General features: G+C 47.5%; 3 protein-coding genes across 3 annotated transcripts in view; 2 read left to right on the forward strand and 1 right to left on the reverse strand.

The window, feature by feature from the left end:
* kif3ca (kinesin family member 3Ca) overlaps window positions 1-10,480 on the reverse strand; it is a gene marked incomplete at both ends in the record, with an annotated part of 18,120 nt that extends 7,640 nt beyond the window's left edge. Inside the window, one exon of the mRNA XM_080526688.1 lies at window positions 9,083-10,480. Within this exon, the coding sequence (XP_080382814.1) occupies window positions 9,083-10,480 (1,398 nt within the window). The remainder of the gene's footprint in view (window positions 1-9,082) is intronic.
* Window positions 10,481-16,073: 5,593 nt separating this feature from the next.
* On the forward strand, window positions 16,074-21,960 carry rab10 (RAB10, member RAS oncogene family). Its single transcript, XM_080525160.1, has 6 exons — window positions 16,074-16,726; window positions 19,903-19,963; window positions 20,239-20,377; window positions 20,717-20,806; window positions 21,131-21,232; window positions 21,316-21,960. Exons 1-6 carry the CDS (start codon window positions 16,600-16,602, stop codon window positions 21,400-21,402), a joined length of 606 nt encoding a protein of 201 aa, XP_080381286.1. The 5' UTR covers window positions 16,074-16,599; the 3' UTR covers window positions 21,403-21,960.
* A 1,680-nt stretch (window positions 21,961-23,640) lies between these two features.
* gareml (GRB2 associated, regulator of MAPK1-like) overlaps window positions 23,641-25,000 on the forward strand; it is an 8,064-nt gene continuing 6,704 nt past the window's right edge. Inside the window, 1 exon segment of the mRNA XM_080525657.1 lies at window positions 23,641-23,917. Within this exon segment, the coding sequence (XP_080381783.1) occupies window positions 23,815-23,917 (103 nt within the window). The 5' untranslated portion in view covers window positions 23,641-23,814.

Here is a 25,000-nt window from a genome sequence, read left to right on the forward strand (position 1 = left end):
AAAAAAGTTATGCCGCTGGTCCATGAATTGTGATTGTGTAGTAACTGCAACGTTAGTATTTGTGTCCCTGTATGTCTTTTTTCTATGTGGACATAAATAAATGGTTAAAATGTGTGTGTGTGTGTGTGTGTGTGTGTGTGTGTGTGTGTGTGTGTGTGTGTGTGTGTGTGTGTGTGTGTGTGTGTGTGTGCGTGTGTGTGTGTGTGTGTGTGTGTGTGTGTGTGTGTGTGTGTGTGTGTAAATAGGGCACAGTAAGCAGCATCAGTTACAGGCTGAACATTCACCCCAGTGACAGCTGGGTCTTGGTCTGTGTCACACAAACATACAAATGCATTGAATAGAGTATTACACACACACACACACACACACACACACACACACTGTACCAGTGCTCTTTCATACACACACATCCTGCTCTAATTAGGTATAAAGTGGTTTGTTTTTCTGTAATGCCCCTAATCTCCCGATCAGTAGATTTACACACATCTAACCTCATAGACTGTCCTTAATCTAACTCACTAGATTATATAGACCAGTGGTCTTCAACCGGGGGTCCGCGACCCCTAGGGAGTCCGCAGAGGTACTGCAGGGGGTCCGCCAATTTTTGTCATAATAATTCACAATTTTCACCAGAATAATCAGTGAGAATTAAAAAATATAACAAAAATGATATTGAGTAAAGTACAAGCATTAATAGGCAATAATAAACTACTTTTGACAAAAACAATTTACAAAATAAATTATGCCCATGATGCAGAGTCTAACATAAAGTCAGCTGGAAAAAAATAATACACCTGTCTAGCAAGCTAGGTGTTGGCTAAAACGCTGCAGTTCGGTCTTCATTGCGAAATTAACGTTAATTAATAATTAGCATAACGTTACTTGTTATGAAGGCCCACAATTTAGAGCCAGTTAGTTTCCCCGAATCAGCCCTATTTTGCCCCTGTTTATTTCCTTTATTATTTTCCATACTGTTCATGTACGTTTTCATGAAGGTGTATGTATTGTTATTGTAATTGTATAAGTTCTGTCTTAGACTTGTTTAGTATTGTGTAAGCGCCAGTTTAGTGGGCGTGGTTTTGAGTGGCGTACGTGACCGGATGTATGATTGGCGTACGTGACCGGATGTATGTTCGGTTGGTGTATATATAGCGACGGAAGTGGTCTGTGCGTCAGAGTGATGAGAGTAACGAGAGTGACATGAGAAGGAGAAACGAGAAGTCGATCTAAGATGGCGGAGTCAGTAAAACGCACACCGTGCTGAAGCTGAAGACCTGAAGAGTGATTATTGAGTTTACCACTGTGACAGAGGGCAAACCTTACAGCAGCAATTCAACATCTCTCAACAGTCCACAAGGAGAACGGGAGACTCTGAGTGTCGGAGGAGACCTGCCTTTGGCATTGACTGTTAGTAGGGAATCACGGGCTACCCGCAGCACCGCGGGAGTTCGGAGTTCGTTGAGTTGGCAGCGCTAGCCCAGTTTAGCTGTGTCCCCGTTAGCCAGCCTTGCCAGCCGCCGGCTGCTAACGTTGGACCAAGCGAGACCCAAGCTGGACAAAGCCGTCGCATTCACAAGGTGGATTGCGACCGACCGTGGACCACCGGACCTGAGCCATTCACACCTCGTCGTGGACTACGAAGAAGCCCCTTTCCCTTCGAGTTGCTACGTCACCCCCCCCCTTTGTCTGCTGCCTTCCTCGAAGCACATGCGAGCTCCAACCAGGCCTCAACGCGCTCCTTTCAGTCCGGGACTCTAAGACTGCGTGTGAGTGAGTGATTGAGTGTGTGTGTGGCCGGCTGGGAGGGAGTATATACGGGGATGTATATATCATTTGTCTAAATAAATGTGTTTGTTCATCTTTGCTACATTACTGTGTGTTTAGTTGTCTGTTAGCTAATGCTAATTCTAATGCTAATGCTAATGCTAGTACTGCTAGTCTAAAGGGTTGCTGGCGCCCCCTGCCTGTATCCTCCTACACTGCCGATTTAGCTCCGAGTTAGTTAGATAACCAGCCCTTCCTAAATTCTACAGTCCTTTAGCTACTCCCTGGTTACAATTGGTCCTTCGAGCCGGATAGGTTGTGTAGTGATAGCATGGCTGAGCGCAGCCAACCAGACAAGACAGTTACCCCCCCTTCTCCGCCCCCTGAGCCAGAGCCACGACCACAGAGAGTCCCGCGGTTGCCTCCGAGGTTACAGGAGTATGAGCTTGAGCTCGAAAGCTCACTGAGTGGTAGTGAGGAGCGCACTCCACGGGATACAGTGGTCGGAGAGGCCGAGGTGTCCGCCGGCGCGCGGGTGGCTAGCACCGAGACAGCCATCAAAGAGCACCAGCCTGAGGATGAGATGGCAGAACAGCAGGGTTTTGCCGTAGAAACGGAAGAGCAGGAAGGAGAGGCCCGGTCCGACAGCGCCTGCGGGCGGAAGAGGGAGGGCCTCAGCCTTAACGATCTGCCTCCCAGTACGGCGCGCTCGAGACCTAGCTCCTGCCGTTCAGTGGCTTCCTCCCGGTCCAGGGTTTCCGTGGGCAGTTCTGCCTCTGGGGCGGATAGCATGCACTCCGGAGGGAGTAGTGCCGCGCTGTCAGAATGTATGCTCCAACAGGCCGAGATGGCGTTAGAGCGGGAACGCCTCCAGTTCGAGCGTGAACGCCTCCAGATGGAGGGGGCGGAACGCGCGGCGGAGAGGCAGCGCCAGGAGGCGCTAGAACGTGAACGCCTCCAGATGGAGGGGGCGGAACGCGCGGCGGAGAGGCAGCGCCAGGAGGCGCTAGAACGTGAACGCCTCCAGATGAACGGAGCGGAACGTGCGGCGGAGAGACAGCGCCAGGAGGCGTTAGAGAGGGAACGTGCGGCGGAGAGACAGCGCCAGGAGGCGTTAGAGAGGGAACGCATCCAGTTCGAGCGCGAGCGCCTCCAGATGGAGGTGGCGGAACGCGCGGCGGAGAGGCAGATGGCGAGAGAGCAACTGCACGCGGAGAAGATGGAGGAAATGATGCAGACCATGCGTGACGTGTGCATCAGCAGAGCTCCGTCGGCCCGTAGCTCCAGAGCATCATCCGCACGGCCCTCTCGAGTGCCATCTCCTGAACCCCCCGCCGATGGCTCCATGACCCCCGCCATGACTGTCCAACTACAGGCCCAGCTGACCACCTGGAAGGAAGAGGACCAGGGACCCGACCGCTACGCGGCCCAGAGGGAGCCAGCGTCGCTGCCCGGGAGGGGAGCCATTCACCAAGAGCGTAGCACACCCCTAGGTCCTCCAGGGAACCAAAATGCATGCAGGCCGGACACCCAGACCGTCACTCCAGCCCCGATCATCCACTACAGGATGTTTCCCCAGGTGGAGGGACCCAAGTTCCCCTTCTTCAAGGACGAGGACAGGAGCCAGTATGTGGAACTACGCATCTGCCTAGACACGCTCTTGGACGACTCCTGCTCAGAGTCCTACAAATATGCGATTCTCCTTCAGCATGTGAGGAACCCCAGAGCCCACAACATGGTTCTGGCCCATGCCTCCGCACCGACACCTTACACCAGAGCGCTCGCCGACTTGGATGCCCGCTACGGTCGTCCCTGGAACCACGCCCTTGCTGAACTGCAAGCCCTCGAACAGCAGGCCCCCATCAAGGATGAACGGGCGCTGGATGACTTCGCGCTCCGCGTGCACACCTTGGTTGGAATGCTGAAGACGCAGGGCCCAGCAGGCGCCAGCGAGATCAACAGCACCTCCAACGTAGAGCGGCTGCTCCGCAAGATCCCACGCTTCCGGCAGGAGAGGTTCCGGCGACAGCAGCGCGTTCGTAACCCCGGGAAGTTGGGTCTGAGCATGGCTGCCTTCGCGGAGTTCCTACTGGAGGAAGTGCATGACACCAACGTAGACGCCATGGGTTACGCTGAGCCGAAGAAGGAGAGGGAGAAGGGAGACCGCTGGGACAGGCCGAGCTCGAACAGAGGACGCCCAGTAGGAGTGCTGCACACGGAGGAGGAGCCTCGGAGAGAGAGGAAAGCCCGACCTGAGGGAAAGGATTCCCCTCAACCCCCTCAAAAGGGACGGAGAGGTCCACCGCCATGTCCGTACTGCACCAGCGAGCACTGGTTCAATGAGTGCAGTGACTTCAACAACCTGAGTACCGAGGCCAAGCAGAGGTGGCTCGAGGAGAACAAGAGGTGCTGGAACTGTGGGCGCGACCATCTGGCTAAGAACTGCACCTTGAGGAGAAAGTGCAACCGCTGTGAGGAGGTCCACCTCAACATCCTACACGAGGTCTCCCTCGCCAGGTCCACGGAGGGCACCAGAAGCCCTAGGTCCGGTCGCGCACCGGAAGAGGAAACCCCTGTCTACTACCTAGACCCAACCCAGAGCAGCGGCTCCAAGGTCCTGCTGAAGGTGGTGAAGGTCCGACTTCACCACAACTACGCTGTGTACGACACGTACGCCGTTCTAGACGACGGGTCGGAACGGACCATCCTTCTCCAGGGGGCAGTGCGCCAGTTGGGGCTCCAAGGGACTGAGGAGAAGCTGACTCTGCGCACGATACGTCGCGACCTTAAAGAGGTCACCGGGGCGAGAATCAACTTCTCTATCTCCCCGGCGGGGCGGCCGTCGGCCAGATATCGGCTTCAGAATGTCTTCACCGCAGACCAGCTAGCGCTCTCCCGCTACGACTACCCCCTGGAGAGATTACGCGCAAGATATTCCCACCTACGGCGAGTAGACCTACATCCGATAGAAGGAGCGGAGCCAACCCTTCTCATCGGCTCGGACAACGCTGCACTGATCGTGTCGCTCCGTCCTCCGCTGAGAGGACCACGAGGCTGCCCGATGGCTGTTAAGACTGCGCTTGGGTGGGCCCTCCAAGGCGCTACCGAGTGGAGAGATGGGAGAGCTACGTCATCCCTCCATGTCCGAACCGAAGAAGTGCAGACCATCAACTGCCTTCCCACCAGTGTGGACTCCATAAATGCGGCGCTACTAGACAACGTCCAGAAGCAGGGGACGCTAGACGTTGCCCCCTACAAGAATGAGAAGCTCTACGTACGGTCAAAGGAGGACGTCTACGCCATAGACCTCCTTAAAGCAAAGACAGTGCGTATCGAAGTCCAGTGCGTGAAGAGAAGATCTACCAGCCCTGTCTCGAAACCCAGCAGGAAAAGATCTACTAGCTTGTCGGTGAGGAAGAGGTCAGCTCAAAGGAGGAAGACGCCGGCGGTGCCAGAGCCGGACGATACTCCGCTGACCGCTGAGTTGGAGCTAGCTCTGCCTGCACCTGTGGCCATGGCCTACACCCAACTGAAGGTGAAGGAGGAGGAGCCAGAGCCGGAGCTAGAGGCGGAGCCAACGGAGCGCAGCGGAGTTGTGGTGTTGTTGGACGACCCCGTAGCCGAAGACACGAAACCACGCATCCGTAAAAGCCCGTTCAAACACGGCAAGAAAAGGCGAAGGAACTCACAAGGAAAGTGGTGCAAACCGAAGCAGAAACCGGGAGAGAAAAGGTTAAGACGTCAGGCTATATCGCCCGAAGGCGGGGCAAGTCCGGACGGCGTCGAAGACGATGTTAGCGAAACCATAAAACAGGTCCCCACCTCAAGCCTTAAATTCCTCGGGTCGAAAAGACCCAGATCCCGGTCTAAAACGTTGTCGAAGCAGGTGGAAATGGACCTGACTCAACAACTGTTCTTGCAGGACGTGAAAGAGGACACCGTGGACGACGAAGACATGACGTCGGACTCCCTCGACGCCCAGCCGGGCAAATCAAAGTTCGCCAGACACATAAAGCACTCCATCATGCCGGTGGTCAGCGCCCGGTCCTCGCGGGTCATCAAGACCCCGCAGAGGTTCATGGACGACACCGGCATGTCCGTTCTGCCGCGGAGAAACTCCCTCAAATTACCAAGGACACTATCACCTCATACCTCACGCTGCTAGAGCAGCCTAGCCAGTGTGCCTTCCATAGTTAAATGAAACCGAGGGTTTCATGGGGCGGCTGTTATGAAGGCCCACAATTTAGAGCCAGTTAGTTTCCCCGAATCAGCCCTATTTTGCCCCTGTTTATTTCCTTTATTATTTTCCATACTGTTCATGTACGTTTTCATGAAGGTGTATGTATTGTTATTGTAATTGTATAAGTTCTGTCTTAGACTTGTTTAGTATTGTGTAAGCGCCAGTTTAGTGGGCGTGGTTTTGAGTGGCGTACGTGACCGGATGTATGATTGGCGTACGTGACCGGATGTATGTTCGGTTGGTGTATATATAGCGACGGAAGTGGTCTGTGCGTCAGAGTGATGAGAGTAACGAGAGTGACATGAGAAGGAGAAACGAGAAGTCGATCTAAGATGGCGGAGTCAGTAAAACGCACACCGTGCTGAAGCTGAAGACCTGAAGAGTGATTATTGAGTTTACCACTGTGACAGAGGGCAAACCTTACAGCAGCAATTCAACATCTCTCAACAGTCCACAAGGAGAACGGGAGACTCTGAGTGTCGGAGGAGACCTGCCTTTGGCATTGACTGTTAGTAGGGAATCACGGGCTACCCGCAGCACCGCGGGAGTTCGGAGTTCGTTGAGTTGGCAGCGCTAGCCCAGTTTAGCTGTGTCCCCGTTAGCCAGCCTTGCCAGCCGCCGGCTGCTAACGTTGGACCAAGCGAGACCCAAGCTGGACAAAGCCGTCGCATTCACGAGGTGGATTGCGACCGACCGTGGACCACCGGACCTGAGCCATTCACACCTCGTCGTGGACTACGAAGAAGCCCCTTTCCCTTCGAGTTGCTACGTCACCCCCCCCCTTTGTCTGCTGCCTTCCTCGAAGCACATGCGAGCTCCAACCAGGCCTCAACGCGCTCCTTTCAGTCCGGGACTCTAAGACTGCGTGTGAGTGAGTGATTGAGTGTGTGTGTGGCCGGCTGGGAGGGAGTATATACGGGGATGTATATATCATTTGTCTAAATAAATGTGTTTGTTCATCTTTGCTACATTACTGTGTGTTTAGTTGTCTGTTAGCTAATGCTAATTCTAATGCTAATGCTAATGCTAGTACTGCTAGTCTAAAGGGTTGCTGGCGCCCCCTGCCTGTATCCTCCTACACTGCCGATTTAGCTCCGAGTTAGTTAGATAACCAGCCCTTCCTAAATTCTACAGTCCTTTAGCTACTCCCTGGTTACATTACTAATTTAGTTACTAGTTTGATAATAACAAACCCGCCTCTTTGCTTCTCTATGCGCCGCTCCTTTACCATTCCGAGGTCAGATCCCGTGGATCAGTATTGGCGCGCGTCTTTGAATTACGCACAGCTATCCACAAGATTCTGGTTGGCCAAAACCGCGCGGAGCTGGCTGCGCATTTCAATGCATTTCCGCGGTGCCCTCGCCTGACGTGAAATGCGCAATTGTTGATCACTTGGAGGCACTCGAAAGTCAATTTGAGAAGTACTTTTCTGATGTGCATGCGCCAACGTCTAAGCACAAGACATGGATACGGTTTCCATTCAAAGACAATGCATCCGACGCCTAAACCTGACAGCCGCTGAGGAAGATCAGCTGATAGACCTAACCACAGACAGTACACTCGAGTGTCCACAAGAATGTGTACGAGTCACAGCCTCTCACCCAGTTCTGGATCCATTGCCAGAAATACTTCCCCCAACTGACAGCAAAGGCCATGGTGAGCCTCTTGCGTTTTGCAACAACTTATCTTTGTGAAAGAGGATTCTCCTCCCTCACCTACCTGAAGAGCAAATACAGTTCCAGACTGCAGCCTGAGGATTACATGATGCTCTGCCTGACAACCTCCATCTCCCCCAGAATAGACAGGGTGTGTACCACCCACCAGGGCCAGTCATCTCACTGAGGTAGGCATACCTGGCTTCCTGAAGCTAAAAGTGTCATTGTTGAAAAATAATAATAATAGAAAATATAAGCCTCATCAACACTGGCGGACTCAGGGGGGGGCAGGGGGGGCGACCGCCCCTCCTGGTGCCCCCACGGTTGAAAAACATCTCTCTTAAGTGCCCTTTTGAGTGGCGAAAATGAGAGAACGTGCTCTATTGGTGCCCCTCCAATGGTCTAAACCTGACCATGAGCCCCCACAGTGGAAAAAAGTCGCACTAAAGTGCCCTTTTGAGTGGCAAAATTAGAGGATGTGCCCTATTGGCTGCCCTTCCAATGGTCTAAACTTGACCATGTGCACTGATGGGGTCCCATGTTGTCCAGCAGCTGCCCTTTTTTTCTTTTCGCCCCTGCCCTTCAAACAGCCTGAGTCCGCCACTGCTCATCAACAACAACAACAACAATAGTAATAATAATAATAATAATAATAATAATAACCAATCATAATTATGCATGAACGTTTTATCAATCATAAACACATAGGCTAATAACCCAGTTTATAAATAGGTTAATACGGTGAAATAAAAGGTGAATGAAGTAAATATAAAAGTTATTATAGGCTTTAAAATGTGAGACATATAAAAATATATATTACATGTGGGGGTCCCTGTTCTATTTGTCTCTCATCCAAGGGGTCCTTGGGTTGAAAAAGGTTGAAGACCCCTGATATAGACTAAACCCCCCCCCACACACACTGACAATCTGTGTGTGTGTGTGTGTGTGTGTGTGTGTGTGTGTGTGTGTGTGTGTGTGTGTGTGTGTGTGTGTGTGTGTGTGTGTGTGTGTGTGTGTGTGTGTGTGTGTGCGTGCGTGCGTGCGTGCGTGCGTGCGTGCGTGCGTGCGTGCGTGCGTGCGTGCGAGAGAGAGGCAGAGAGAGAGAGAGAGAGAGAGAGAGAGAGACTGGATCACCTGACCACAAATTAAAAGTTTGATTTGCCTCATGAAGCTCCCTACATCCTTACAATTTTAACCATTTAGCAGACACCTTTATCCAAAGCAATTTACAATTAGAGATCACAGGGACAGTCTCCCTGGAGTAACTTAGGGCTAAGTGTCTTACTCAAGGGCACACTAGTGGTGGTGTTCCCTGGTGAGATTTGAACTCCTGACCTTCTGATCACCAGTCCAACACACTAGGCCACCAACCCTTTACATCCTATTACTACATCCTCCCCCTGTTCCAAGCCCACCTCCTTACCTTGTACTTGGCAGTGAGCTGCTCAGTGGCCTCTTGCTCCTTCCTCAGATCTCCCATCATCCTCTCCTTCTCTCCCAGAAGCTTCTGCTTCTCCTCGGCCAATAAGGAGTGGTCCTCTCTGATGGCTTCCTTCTCCAGCTCCAGACGCTGCTCCTGCTGCTTCATATACTCCCTCCCCTCCTTCTCCACCTCCTCCTCTCCCTCCTCATCCTCCTCTCCATCCCAGTCTCTCTCCTCTCCTTCGTCTTTCCTCTGTTTGCCCCGCCCCTTCCTGTGGTTGAGTTGGGCCCTTAGGCGTGCGATCTCGGTCTGGAACTCCCTGAGCAGTGCGTCTTTTGGGTCCTCGTTGACCCTCGGCTGATTCTGGATGTTTTTAGCTCGGTTAGCATAGCGTAGAGTTGTAAGGGTCTCCTCGTAGTGCTGCGGGGCGGGGCCTAGAGTGGCCACCATGACGGTTCTGGCGTTGCCGCCCAACGAGTCTTGCAGCAGACGGGTCAGTTTGGAGTCCCGGTATGGCACATGGCTGCTCCGTCCGTCCGCCAGAGCCGAGATCACGTTGCCGAGCGCAGAGAGAGATAGGTTGATCTTTGCTGCTTCTTTCAAGCGTTCTCCGCGAACGCCTGTTTTCGCCTGCCGCTCGCTGCCTGCCAGGTCCACCAGGTTGAGTCTTCCGACCCGGATGTGTTTGCGGCCGTCTGGGCCCGGCTGGCTGCACTCTACCGTTATCAGGAACAGAGCATGTGAGCGGGACGAGTGTTCGTTCATGTCTGTTGCCCCGACCGCTCGCGCCTGGTTTCCGACGTTCATCACCTCCTCTATCTCCTTCACACTCTTACACACGCATGACGTCAGATCACGCACATACACCCCGCTCTCCGGGCTCTCCCTGAGCTCCAGGGGACGAGCGTTAGCGTGGCTGGGATCCAGTAGATCCCGGACCTCTTCACGGTATATCTCCAGGTACGAGGCCCGCACCAGGTACTGTCTATCTGATTGGGAGCGGGAGATGTGTGTGAATACGTGGTCAAAAGCGTTGGGAATCACACCCCGCTTCTCCGGGTCTAACCACGCCCCCTGCATGGTGAACGTCTTTCCCGTGCCGGTCTGTCCATAGGCAAATATCGTTCCGTTAAAGCCCTCGAGTACCGAGTCAATCAGCGGCCGAACAGTCTCGTCATACAGGTCGCGCTGCTTGGAGGTCCCATCGTAAACCGCGTCAAACGTGAAGGTCTTTCGTGGCTCACCAGGTGGCGCGCGCGGGTTCCGTAGGACCACCTGGCCTAGACGCACATCCATCTCCACTATGCCTCCTCCCGAAGCCCCCACCTCTTCTTTTCGGTTAAAAGGGCGGCAGCGAACCACCACCTTTACCGACTCACTGCTCTTACATTTCGACATATTTAAGTCTATACCTCTCTCTATGTAAACAATAATAATTCTAAATCAACACTATTAACTCGGGCAGAGAATCATCAATAAGCATGAATAGCCTAATCATTGGCTTTCGCTGCTCCTATTTTAACTACACATCACTAGACACATCATTAGAAGACATCTGTCAGGTAGCCTAATAATGTTGAGTAGCAGCGGCGTTATGACAGTAACGTTCACACTAGCCTATATACGATTACAATATATTCTGTGTCTAATTGTCATTAGTTAGCCTGAAAAGAAAGATAAAGAGATAAATAATCACGAGCTCTCACGCGCCAGTGTGACGGTTCTGCTGCGTTCCCGGTGCATGTCCGTCGGTGGAGATTCAGTAAGCCAACAAAAGACAGCCCCGTTATCACTCCAATCGATGAAAACCCAATTAAACGGTTTTACCGGAATCTTCCTTGATGTAGCCTATAGTCTCCTCTGTATTCCCTGCATCAAAGGGTTGTCTACGCCCTGCAGGACCGAGCCCATATAGGCTATTAAAGGCGCTCTTACTGTAGCGGAGATGCGCTTCGGGCAAGCTGTGCTGTGCTACTGAGAGCGCTTCAGCCACACACGCACGCACGCACGCGCGCAGGCTTATTACCTCATTCATTCAACCACACCCCACATCACTGCGGAACGCAACACAGAACCATGGGAGATGGAGTTGGTATCTGTCTGCCTTGCCGACATCGGACTGTAATAAAGGCAGACTGAGTCAACAAAACTGTAATACTTAACTTAATAGCCTATAAGAGATTCCGTAATAAATTGTGCTAAGCCTATACTTTATAGGGGGGTCATTTTTTATAGGGTGCCATTTGGACTTCATAACTTGTGAAAAATAAATTGTTGATTTACCTATTATTTTAATGTTCTATTATATAAAGGACATATCTAACTTGCTGAAAAACATAGTGGTCAAGCTCAGGCACCTAAATTGTATTTTATTTAGAATACACTCTGGCTGTGTTCGGAATAGCATACTAGCATACTACTCATACTAGATATGACGTAGATTTTGAGTATGCAGTGCGTTCACACTACAGTATGCGAGATTTGAGTATGCGAAAAATTTAGTATGCGAGCAATATTTCCGAGATAATTGAAGTCTGTTACGATGGACACTTTTGGCGTACTGCTTCCCCAAAATGCATTTTGCGTCCAGGGTTGCCAGATGGGGCAGGTTACCGCCGAATGGGCTACTTGATTTTGAGGTTATAGAAAGTTTAGGCTGTAAATTGTAAATCCCATCTGGCAACCCTGTGCGCTTTCAGCCTCGTCAAACTGCGTCATACAAACTTGTCATACAGCTGTTGTTTACATTGTCCGATAGCCTGGGGACCGAAAGCTTGCAATAAACATCGTTTTTTGCACAGATTTGAGTGTGCAGATGCTGCTTTTTTGCACTCTATTTGATACTCTTCAGCTGCAGCACCCCAGCTAAGTCTGATCACGGATGAGCGATGGTATTTTCACTATACTGGGAATTAACATGGTGAAATGCATTCTTAGACAAGGCTACGTCGTCATGATTACAAATATGCCACTTGAAATGCATGAAATCCAAGTTTATTCGTGTCTTTTATTCATGACATGCTCATATATATTTTATTTAATCCTGTTCTTTTACCAACTGCTAAGACAACAATATAGTAAGCTAGTTACTTGAGCTAGCTAAAGATGTTGGCCCCCAAAATCATTTTACAACTTGTTGTAATTATGTTAGGAACAGTTTCTGTCGAACTCCGTAAGTGAAGGTATGTAAACAACGCAGGGTGCGTTCGTAAATTCGCTCTGAGAGCGCCGGAGCGCACACTGGGTTCAACGTGATAAAGGGACCAGGTAATTTGATTGGACAAGAGGCATTCCATGAGTGCTGATCAGATTTCCATGGCAAATTTACGAACGCAGCCGTAATATAGGTAGGAACAGAAGACAGAAAAAATCATCAGATCAGATATATAAACGGGTTATTTTGGTAAACTGGACACATTTTGGGAATATATGTGGTTACTTTCTCGCCTGAAAACATATTAAAACTTCATAAAATGACATGTTAACACTTGTAAAGCCAAAATTACATATTTTAGCTAATGGAGGTTTAAAATTGAGGTTTAAATTCGCCGCTCCCGCGAAATGCATTCTGGGAGTCAGTATGCATACTGTAAACGGTCGGCTGGTTTTCGCATACTTATTATGAATTTAGTAGGCAGTATGCAGTATATACTCATTGAGTATAGCCTCTGTTAGTTGAATAGGGCTAACAGAGTGGTCACTAACAGGGTGGACATTTTGAGTTAAAGTTAGCCTTTAGCCAGCCTGTGTTAGCATAATGCCTAGCATGACCATGAATACTTGATGAGGAATCTAATTTGCACTAAACACTTTTTTTTTATTATTCAATTTGATTGATCTCCTCAATATTTAGGCCTAACAGGGTGGACATGTTATGGTCAACCACATTAAACTCACTTGATAAAAACATCAAAATCTGATGGTAAAAGAGGTAGAAAATCACACAGCTTACCACATTTGATTTCCCTCCACTGATGTGATGTCACCTCATGAGAAATATGTTTGTTTTTTTAAAGGGACATTAACACAGCTCAACAGGGTGGACAGTGACCACAGGGACAAACATAGGCTACACCTGTATTTTGTACAGAATAAAAATAAAAAATATTTTTATTTTGTTATATTTGATTCAATAGATATTTCTCAGGAAAATTAAATAATAATAACTAAATTGAAGTTGAATGAACAACACTGGGGACATGGCAAAATCCCATTTACGTCTTTAACCAAAGCTTTTAAAATGTAAAAAAACAACAACTGGAAGCCCATATCATTGTATTCATAATAAATAACAATTGACTATACATGAAAAAACGAATGGAATTAGTATTTGTCCAAATTTAGACAAAATGCAACATGATTTGTACTGGGGACGGAAAAGGCACCCTTTAAAAAAAATGACCCAGGGAGAAGGGAGTTAACTCAAATACAAATTAACATGATTTGAAGGCTATGGTTAATTCAACAATACAGTGGATATTTCCCTAGTAATATGTTGTTTTGTTATTATCTTAAACCCTTTCTGAATCCAATGTCGAGCTTTAGATATTTGTAAAGACAGTTTTTAGTGCCGACACTAATTTGTTTATGCTGTAGGCATAAAGGCATCCACTTTTGAATTCGCATGTTTTGACATCATAACATTCCATAACAGACAATAAAGTGACTTATCAGCCTAGAGAACTAAATATCCAAAAGTTGTCTTGGTAAATCGACCACAGCCAATGTAAGCTATCGGCTTAGGCTACGTAGGAAAGCAAGTTAATTTCTATTTTGAGTAAACTACCCCTTTAAAAGGGGAATTATTAAGACAGATTGATTTGCCAATGGATTTGAGTTCTGATTCTGAATGAATAGGCTGCATACTTTCTTTCTTTTTAAAACAAATAATAATACTCGATGTAGCCTACATAATGTCCAGCGTTATTATTGATGAGGCCCATTCCTAAATGTTACATTTTGCGATGTGATCTAATGTGAAACAACATTGCCACCTGCTGGTGTAGCCTTTGAATCAATTCCACTATATTGACTGCGGTTTAACACTGAGACCAGGAGAGGGCGGCAGATTCTGGTGTCTGAACCAGGCGAGGTAGTTGACGGTTCTATCTCTGTCTGTCTATCAAATCTGCCCTTCCTAAGATAATATTTTGAGTGTAATAAGAGTTGGATTTTGAGTTGTATACACAGAGTTTGTGCAGTATGGTAAATTAATTGTTTAGTTTTCCTTGATGGGAATAGAACACTAGCCTCGCTCTAGATGTTAATTATACCACCGTGCTTACCAGTTTATATACACTATTGTGTTAGTGTTGCTATGAGAAAGAGTGTTGTTGTTGAAATGTTTGTTAAAGAAAGACGACATATTTTGTGTGTGTGTGTGTGTGTGTGTCTCATGTCTGTACTTGGCTGGAGGGAACAGGGGCATACTCTACATTCCAGAAGGAGTGAGTGTGTCAGAGTCAGAGCCACACTTTTCATTCGGGTTCACAGTAAAACCCCCAAAGAAGCAAAAATATAGAAAAGGTCATACAGATGCTGGACTTATGGAAACAAAAAGCACTATGAATAATAGCTAACAGAGTAAGTTGCCAGCTGTTGGCTTAACTCTTTGTGAGGCCAGCAGCAGATGTCTAACATCGTCTGCTGTTTGTTGGTGTGGTCCATGATGTTCTCCCCCCCCCAACCAGCAGCTTATTCTCGATCGCCAAATAAACAGAGCACACAATTTCAGCCTCCGAGAGACACAGACACACAGACACACACACACATACACATACACATACACACACACACACACACACACACACACACACACAGACAGAGAGTTGGAGCTATATCCTCCTCTTCTTCTTTACTTAAACACATTTGAGAGGATTTAATAGGTTCAAGCCATTGGGCAGGTTGTTTGCTCTGAGCATTTCATTCACCCATTCATCATGAGTGTTGGAAGTTGGATTTTAATGGTAGCTGTAAGCATCGGTACAGCTCTCTATTTCACATACAGATGTGCAACTCCCATGAGTCATAAACACACCTATCCCAAACAATTAAACACAGAGTACACTGCACACTCTCTAACACACACACACACACACACACACACACACACACACACACAGGGAGCTGAATCTGGTGACTCAATGGGAGAAACATTTGTGCTCAATCTAGTTCTCTCCAGTGACTGTGGGGAGAGAGAAAATGCCACTAAAAGAAACACAATTGCACAAACACACACACACACACACACACACACACACACACACACACACACACACACACCAGATGTTCAGTGGGTCACCTCTCACTCTTTTCTTAACACTGACACACCAGCATCCTTCATGGTCAGTCAGCCATCTCTGGCCAATGTAAGAGTACATTAGGAACAAATGAAACAGGCCTGATTATGCTTTTCCAAAAGCACATTCTCTTTTGTGGAAAAACACTCCTTCTTCTGTTTAGAAGAGGGTTGGTACCAATGATGTATATGAACTATGAATATATGTATGGATTAGTACAGGTAATATTCTAAGAGGATATAGTGTAGAATAGTAAGCTATGGGAAACGCCCGCGACGTGCACATGAGTAGTTATGACATCACCCAGTTTGTTTGACTCACAGCTGGGATCGTCACCGCGTCAAATAACCAACCTCTGGCCAACTAGCTAACCACCAAACAGTTCCTGGCCTGGGCCGGTAGAGAAACTAGGCGCCATTTTGGATCTACGTGTAATATTTCCAGCAGTCAAATTGTGGGAGAGTCCGAGCCGACATGTCTTGAATGGTCATGCAGTTACTAGTTATTTGCCCTTTCTACATGTCAAAGTAAGAAACGCCTTTTTACCCCTTGACGGTTGACAATCTAACTAATCAAAAATCGATACCGATTTGAAAAGCAGTGACACTAGCCAATCGTCAAGTGAGATTTTGACAGAATGGGCGGGGAAGAGGCGTGTCTTCAAATCTAGGGTGTCGCCGTGGTGGCTCCATTCGAAGGCGACGGCGGTCGTCTGTTTCGACTTCTTATCGTTGAGAAAACAAATAACTGTGATAAGGTCGTTAATTTAACACACTTTCACTCTCCAAAAAAATTGTAATTCTTCCCGATCGCGATTCTAGAGATTGTTGGAATGACGGGGTATGCCAAGAATTTAAATTAGCTCGCTGGTAGTTTGAAGAAAGAGTAAGTCGGGTAGAGGGGAGCCATTTTGTCCCGCCTGTGTGGGAGAAAGAAAGAGTGGAAAAGGGGAATCACACGGGAGGAGATCTCATTTTTATGTTCTGTTCAAATGCTGTAAAAGAAACGGTTCTGCTTTGGAAATAACATTACTCATTGGATACGGTTCTGACACGCTATCTGGGCGGTATTTTAGCTTACTAGCCTGCTAGATAGCTATCATCATAGCCAAATTGCAGATATTCAGCGGGATTCGTCTGGTCGGATAACGGGCTATAACTCTAGACCTGCGCTAGATTGTTTTTTCCTCTTTGTCCGGTGAACACAACTTGTTATTCAATGGCGAAGAAGACGTACGACTTGCTGTTCAAGCTGCTCCTGATCGGGGACTCGGGCGTGGGGAAGACGTGTGTGCTGTTCCGCTTCTCTGACGACGCCTTCAACACCACCTTCATCTCCACCATAGGTGAGCGGCCCAGCGGCGGGGCTTGGCTTGATCAACAATACATCCTTTTTGCCTTTGGGTTTGACAGCTGTTACGATTTGAAATATGAATTCAAAGTTCATATTGCAATCTGAACCTGGTAACATGCTAACGTTAGCCAGCTTACTTGCAAAAACAAAAAAAGGGAGGCCCACTGGCACTTCACAAGTTTGCTGAACTCATGTGATTGTCTTTGTTTGCGTTGTTTTCAAGTGACACTTGTCAGCTCGTGACTTCTATCATCATCCTTTCTAGCAGTCTACTTGACATGACACAGAACTAACGCTGCAACCACCCCGTTTTCTAATGACATTTATTCCGTTGTTAGTTAGCTAGCATAGCTGTCCCGTCCCCCGAAGACTTGGCTAACTTGGCACGTTTACGTTATGATTTACTGCTCTGGCCAGATAGTTTGTTAACTAAATCCTGACATTGAGGCTTGTAATTTACCTATGATCCATATCGTGCAAATATAACCGGTTATGTGTGAGTGGAAGAGCTGTCATTCCTTAAGGGCCCAGCTACCATAGTAGTAGTACTAGTCTACATTGCTTGTATCTAAATTAGACATTAGCTAACAGTTTGGTCGCTACATACGACATGGATCAGTTCATTCACATTTGCCCCGGATAAAATGTATACTGTAAGCTGGCTGTCAGTGATATATTTATTTTTGTTCACACGCGAGGGGAAATTGTCTTTACGTTACTCAATAAAAATCATAAACAATTCATCATGGTGGCGTCATTGCCTCTGTTCCCCATGCCCCGTGCGCATGCGCTCGTCATGCTCACTTGAGTCAAGTGATTGTCAAACCAATACCATCCCGAATTTCTGCGTTGCGTGACTAACTTGAGACAAATGTATTCCTATGTTTTGGAAAATAAGCCCTATCTTCATGTTTAAATGGACTTTAACCCCACTTTTTATGAACAAGGTTCACTTGTACAACATGTCTTCTGAAAATGTGCAATTTTTTAAATCCCCATTGAGGCAGTCCATCCTGAGCAGGTAGGTTAGAAATGCATGAGATGGATTGATTCTTGGTTGTTCTTAATGCTTTCACTACTAATGTCTATTCATAATGAAGGGCCAGGCAATCATCAAGCTATTGCTTTTACACCATCATAAAGACCTGCTGACATACAGAATTGACCTAGTAGCACAGGCTAGTTCCTGTCAGTCATATGTGAGTCACATGTATGCATTACAATGAGCCCGTCCTACGATTTCTGCCTCCACTGGCATACGTTGGTGTGTGTGTGTGTGTGTGTGTGTGTGTGTGTGTGTGTGTGTGTGTGTGTGTACACTGTGCATGTAGGCCAGGCTGCTGTATTTAGACCGAAGCGCCCCACTTAACTTTGAGGGTAGAGTGTATGTGTTTAGAGACAATGCTATGCTGAGTGTGTATTTGTCTATAGAGACAGTGTTTTGTGTGTGTTTCTATCGGTATTGTAGGAGACCTGACTAGCTGTGTCACCTAAGTCCACTATGCGCAGTGAATCTAAGCGTTCAGACTGGTGGAGGACCAGTAAAGCCATCTGCATGTGGATGCTGATGGTAGACATGGTGGGGCCTTATACTGGTCAAAGTGTGTGTGTGTTTTTTGGGGCCGATAGGCACTGCCCAAACAGCCCATGGCTCTGGTCTTGTTGAGTTATCCATTGGGATAGTGATGATGACTTTGTTTGGCTACTTCCAGTTCTATTGTCCCATCCCAGAAGCAGTGTTTACTGTTTTCTCGTTTTCTGAAAGTAATTAACACAAGGTGACGTTGCAGTTTTGCTTCCTGTACAGGAGTTTACCTTTACAAAACGTCAAAGAAATAACTGTGTATGTCAATAAAGAGAGTGTGTGTAGGAGTAATAGGTGTAATAGGAGTGTGTTACCCCTCTCTCTGACACAGCACTCATACCTTTGGAGACACGCAGCTGCTTCTCAAAATACCCCACCGGAAACCCCCTCTCATCTCTTATTCTCACTCTCTCAAACACCCTCTCGCCCTCCTGTCCCCTTTACCAACGTAACTAGCCTAAGTAGTCATATATTACATTTAGCAGATGCTTTTATCCAAAGCAACGTACAGTACAATGTGTGTGTAATGTTTGTTACGGTCCCGGCAAGGTTTCACTAACACGTCAAATATGGAAATGTTGGAAACGTGCATATTTGTTTCGAGTTTTGCGTTAGGATATTGTTCATCACAAAAGAAGCAGGGATGGGAAAAGTTTGGAGCTGAGTTTTGCTCTCTTTCCAACCTCTCTGTTGGTCTCCCTGGGGTATGTGTAGGGAGTATAGTGAGTCACACTTTGGCAGGCGGTTCCTTTATTATTCTGTAAAACAGCCCCACCTAAAGCACAGCTGCTCACATCCACACTGACCAGGACCGCAACATCTGACCACAACCTCTGTCTTGCCATAGTCAATCCTGCTGACGGTTAAAGGTTCTCATTGGCCGCAGCTCATTAGTGAACCAGATGCTACACCACTAGCTCACACCAGGGAATAGCCTTAGTTAACACCAGGGAATAGCCTTAGCTAACACCAGGGAATAGCCTTAGCTAACACCAGGGAATAGCCATAGCTAACACCAGGGAATAGCCTTAGTTAACACCAGGGAATAGCCTTAGCTAACACCAGGGAATAGCCATAGCTAACACCAGGGAATAGCCTTAGCTAACACCAGGGTATAGCCATAGCTAACACCAGGGAATAGCCTTAGCTAACACCAGGGAATAGCCTTAGCTAACACCAGGGAATAGCCTTAGTTAACCTTTTGCTACTTCAACATATAGAATTAGCTGTTGCAAGCTTCATACAGCAGTTGCTAAACTCATGTAGGAGCATAAGTCGTTGCTACTGTGAAGCATTAGCTAAGGTCTCTGCTCTGAACATGATTCTGCAGAAACAGGAAGACAAGAGATAATGTTATTGTCTCATCCACAAAAACAGTAGTCTCTCTCTCCCTGCCTCTCTCTCTCTCTGCCCATGTCAATGGTGTCAGTGTTGTTGCCTCTGTATCAACAGGACATTTAACATCAGCTGTGATGGCCATCACCACGAGTGCAGAGCAACAGCAAGTGTGTGAGTGCACACAGTTTCACATTGGGTCTGGTGTTGTGATATTAATGTGTGCTTTCTCTCTTTTTGTTTTATAGGAATAGACTTCAAGATCAAAACTGTTGAATTACAGGGAAAGAAGATCAAACTACAGATATGGTGAGTGACTGCTCTCTGTACGAAGGAAACCACTAGCCATGACGTAGATGTTTTTCCCATGCCTAAGTCTCCCTAGACACTAACAGAATGTCATGGTTTTTATGTAGTCAATTCTGTGCGTCAGTTGATCAGTATCTGTCAGGCACATGGCTTGGCTTGAGGTGGATTTACACCATCATCTCTGACGTGTGTGTGTGTGTGTGTGTGTGTGTGTGTGTGTGTGTTGTGTCTGTGTGTGTGTGTGTGTGTGTGTGTGTGTGTGTGTGTGTTTGTAGGGACACAGCTGGCCAGGAGAGGTTCCACACCATCACCACCTCCTACTACAGAGGCGCCATGGGCATCATGCTGGTCTACGACATCACCAACGCCAAGAGCTTCGAAAACATCAGCAAGTGGCTCCGCAACATCGATGAGGTGACACACACACACACAGAGACTGGATCATCTGCCAAATGGTCGAATGCAACAATTTCAATCACTATTTTAGTGATCCAAGTCTGGTCTATTCGAATACGCGGCCATCCTGAATTATCACTATCATCCACTGGTGGCATTGGTAATAAACACTGATGGCTGTCTAGAACAGTGGGCTACAACTAAGAAATACTATTTTGTGGCTTACCTCCTTATGCCTAAATTCATTGATGATTAACTGAAGTGTCAATGGTGAGATTAATTGATTCAATTGACAATTGTTAATTGTGTGTGTGTGTGTGTGCGCTTGTGTGTGTGTGTATGTTTTCTGCTTTTCAGCATGCAAATGAGGACGTGGAGAGAATGCTTCTAGGCAACAAGTGTGACATGGAAGACAAGAGGGTTGTACCGAAAGCCAAGGGGGAGCAGGTGAGATGGTGCAATCCCCTTCAGCTTACTCAATGAATTAAGCAATCAAGCCCTTGATAAGTGGAATGAGGTGTGGCAGTGCTGGGCTAGAACTAAAGCCTGCACTCCCTGTTGGATCTCTAGGCCCAGGCGGGAAGAATACTGATCTTAATGTGTGTCGATCCATCTGCTGTGCAACAGCAGAATAGAGATCTGCTTACTCACTCACTCTGCTTCCTGTGTGTTAGACACCTGAACCCTGCCTTACACAGGAGACCTGCGGCCCACCTTGTTTTTGGTCTGAACCCCCCTTCCCCTCTGTCTCCCTCCCTCTCTTCCTTTCAGATCGCAAGGGAGCATGGCATTAGGTTTTTTGAGACGAGTGCAAAGGCCAATATCAGCATTGAGAAGGCTTTCCTCACGTTAGCGGAAGACATCCTCAGAAAGGTGTGTACTGAGTGTGTGTATAGTATGTGTGTACTGTGTTTTAAATGGTACGTGTGTATAATATGTGCACATATCTCTTTCAGACACCTGTAAAAGAACCCAACAGTGAAAATGTGGACATCAGCAGTGGAGGAGGAGTCACAGGGTGGAAGAGCAAGTGCTGCAGTTGAACAACTCACTGCTGTCCGGGACACACATGCACACTAACACACACGCACACACATACAGACACACACATACACACACGCACGCGCAGACACACACACACACACACTCTCTCTAACCGCTAACCCTAACACTCTTGCCCTCAAACCTGTGCTCTCATAAGTTTTCTTGCACACTGACCTCTCTCTCTCTATCTATCTTTCTCTCCCTCTCTTTTTCTCTCCTCCTCTCCACCCCATCTGGAAATATACCACTTCACTCGTCTAATCTCCCCCCCTCACATTCTTCCACTCTCCACTGCTTACTGATGATCATTTTTATTTCAGATAAAAAGAGAAATCATGTCCTGTTTCTTGTCATTTATTTTAAAGGTTGCAAAAGAGAGTAAAAAAAAGTCAAGCTCACATTTTTAATCTTTCCTTTGCCCAAGCTCACCTGGTCAACCCCAACACTCATCATCGGTCAAAGGAAAAGTAAAAAAAGAAAAAAAAAAGAGACAAATGTAGGATTAACATTTTGTACACTAGTGGGGTTTCTGTTGTCTAACCGTATTTGGTCATTTGCGATTTGTAACCAAGTGACGGAGGCGTGGCCAGCTCCTTTTGTAGGTGGGGTTTATTTTGTCCTGTGCCTTATCTGGAAGACAGGGGCGGGGCTTTGGGTGGGCGGAGCCACATCCACCCAATGAAATTACAATTTAATATTCAGTTCTGGCTCCTCCCTGTGAAGCGGAACTGAAGCAGAAACGTTTGAATTTTCTCCTCCAGCCAAGAGAACGGCATTATAACGTCTGGTTTATTGTTGTTTTATTTTCTCTGTATGATTTATTTTACATTTTGATTTATTTTATTTTTTGGGGTTATTTTTTTTCCTGCATGCAGATTTCTTTGGGTTGGAAGCGTTTCTGTAGCGTTTCTGTAACGTTGTGTCACGTTTGCCACTGGGTAACTGTGGGCGGGAGGTTGAAAGTTCTCTTTGGAAATTCAAACAATTTTGCAGATCCATTAAAAATAAGCTTGTTTAAGTTACACTTTTGTCTTCAATGCTGTCTTATTTTTCTGTTTGTGGTTTGTGTGTGTGTGTGTGTGGGGGGGGGGGGGGGGTTGTGTGAGTGAGAGAGAGAGAGAGAGAGAGAGGGGGACAACAATGTACATTTGTTCTCAGACCCATCCAGCAGAGGGAACTGTTTCTCCACATACACAGGTGTGTGTGTGTGTGCGCGCGCATGCGTGCGTGGTGAGTGATTGCAACGCACCATGCACCTTACCTTAATGTGGCAGTGTATCGTTTAGAGTCCTCTGGTGGCTATTGAGCGTACAGCAGGTTCTTCCCTACCTGATGCCATATTTCAAACCCATTCTTTCTTCCTTAATAGTTATTAATTCCAAAGTTTAAAAACCCTATCTGCTAATCTTGTGGCACTGAGGATCTGATAGGATTGGGTTGGTGCACCAGTCAATTAGAGAGCAATGGAGCTCTATTTACCCATTCTCCTCAGGTATGGCCCTACATGAATGCCTAGAATCAGTACATCAATACATCAGTCAAATGTATTGATTGTAAGTCGCTTTGGAATAAAGCGACTGCTAAATGCCAAAAATGTACATGTATAATCAATTCAAAGCCTCGTCCCCTCACTCTTCCAGCAGTACTAGATAAAACGGTCTGGATAGGCCTCTCACCTTTCACACCACTGAGTCATTTTACCCATCCACTCACACACAATGTGTCGTCCTCAATCAGCCCGATTTCATATTTCCTGAATGATTTTATTTGGTTATTGGCACAGAGGGTACCTGAGGCCTGAGTTCAGGGACTGCACTTGAATTGTTTATCTATTAGGCCTATGGGTTTTACTATGAAAGGATGAAAGGTAGTTTATTTGCCCCTCCAAGTTCAACAAGGCTCATCTGACATGAATTATGAAAACTGCATTATAACACCACCTCATCAATGTAGCCTAGGCCTACACAATTTGAGAAGAGGAGAGGTGGGGAGGGATAGAGGCGATTGTATGAGGGGAAACCAGAACGCTATTTGGGCTGAATTCCAAAAATAGCCTACTACGATCTTGAACTCTATATCAGAGTGGTTTATCAGAAAACAGTCCCGGTACTCTTCGGACCTACGGGGGTTGAGCCGCTGATTCGCTGCTTGCAGGAGGGAGGCAACCTCGCATCTAAAAAGCGTCTCCGGTTGAACGGTTGAACGAGCAAGTGCGAGATAGGAGGTGTCCGCGCGGATTCTCACAGGGACAGAGAGGGCTCTCGTTTCCCCCGCCCACGCCGTGCTTGCGGTGCACTCTATCTCTATCTCAAAACATGGCGAGATTCTCTGTGCAAACCGCACCGATCCGGACTCCGCCGTCACCCGCCGCCACCGGTAGCCCGTGTCCGTGCCCGGTATGACCCGGGAGGATGGAGAAGTCGTCGGCGGAGGTCGCGTGGAGCCCGGTGGCGCTGCCGTTAGACGCGGTGGTCAGCAAGTTCCGGCTGCCCGCACTGGTCCGACTCGCCCACGGTAAGGACTAGGCTATAGTCAACTAACGGAGATCTCATCAAAGCGCTTTCGCACAGATCAGTCCCTGTATCAGTCCTCTTCTCGTCACCCATCTGTCTATCCCTCGTACTTCTCCGTTATTGCGCACAGGTTAATGAGTTAAACCGTCCTCTCGGTATAGCCACTCTGGCCCTATGTAACGGATGCCTAACCGCGCTCAAACACTTATCAAGGAGATCTCCCAAGTTCCTCATCATTATCGTTTAACGACGCTAAAGTTAAACGGAACTAGTTAACAGTGTATCTTCTCCCATACTAAATTTCCAGAGCGTATATAATTCTTGGATATAATTCGTATGTGCCGTGGCTGAGTTATTTAGGCGACAAAGTGTCTGTTGTGTCGCTAAAGTGCTGCTCGCGCTTTTCATATGTAAATGATGTAATCTGCCGGTGAGTGTTCTGAATACTAACGAGCAGCGCGAGGAAACGTCCAAGTTTCCAACATTCTCACCCGGACAAAAGCGCGCAACCCTGTCCTTTTAAACCGAACACACGCCTCTCCTTCTCGCGCACTAATTTACGCAGAGTTGGGCCAAGTAGGGATATTGATGCGTGAAACTGGCCACACTGTGTGTGCGTGTGTGTGTGTGTGTGTGTGTGTGTGTGTGTGTGTGTGTGTGTGTGTGTGTGTGTGTGTGTGTGTGCGTGTGTGTGTGTGTGTGTGTGTGTGGTGTGTGTGTGTGTGTGTGTGTGGTGTGTGTGTGTGTGTGTGTGCGTGTGTGTGTGGTGTGTGTGTGTGTGCGTGTGTGCGCGCGCGCGTGCGTGTAGTATTTGTGTTGGAAAGTGAGTAGGCAGGACAAATGGGTGTTTATTAACATGACTGTTGACCCCACTGTGGACTGTTTGCTTAGTCTCAATGTTTGTGGTTATTTATTTACAGTTGTGGATGTGTTGATACCTGTAGTGTTCTGTTGTGTCCACTACCTTTAATACACCCCTCCATCCGGTGACCTATTCTCCATCCTGCTGTAATGTCTAGTCTCCCACTAGTTAGCTCACAGCGGGGGAGCTGTGTGTGTGTGTGTGTGTGTGTGTGTGTGTGTG

This window comes from Nansenia antarctica, assembly GCF_963989245.1.
Source record: "Nansenia antarctica genome assembly, chromosome: 3".
Classification (NCBI taxonomy): domain Eukaryota; kingdom Metazoa; phylum Chordata; class Actinopteri; order Argentiniformes; family Microstomatidae; genus Nansenia; species Nansenia antarctica.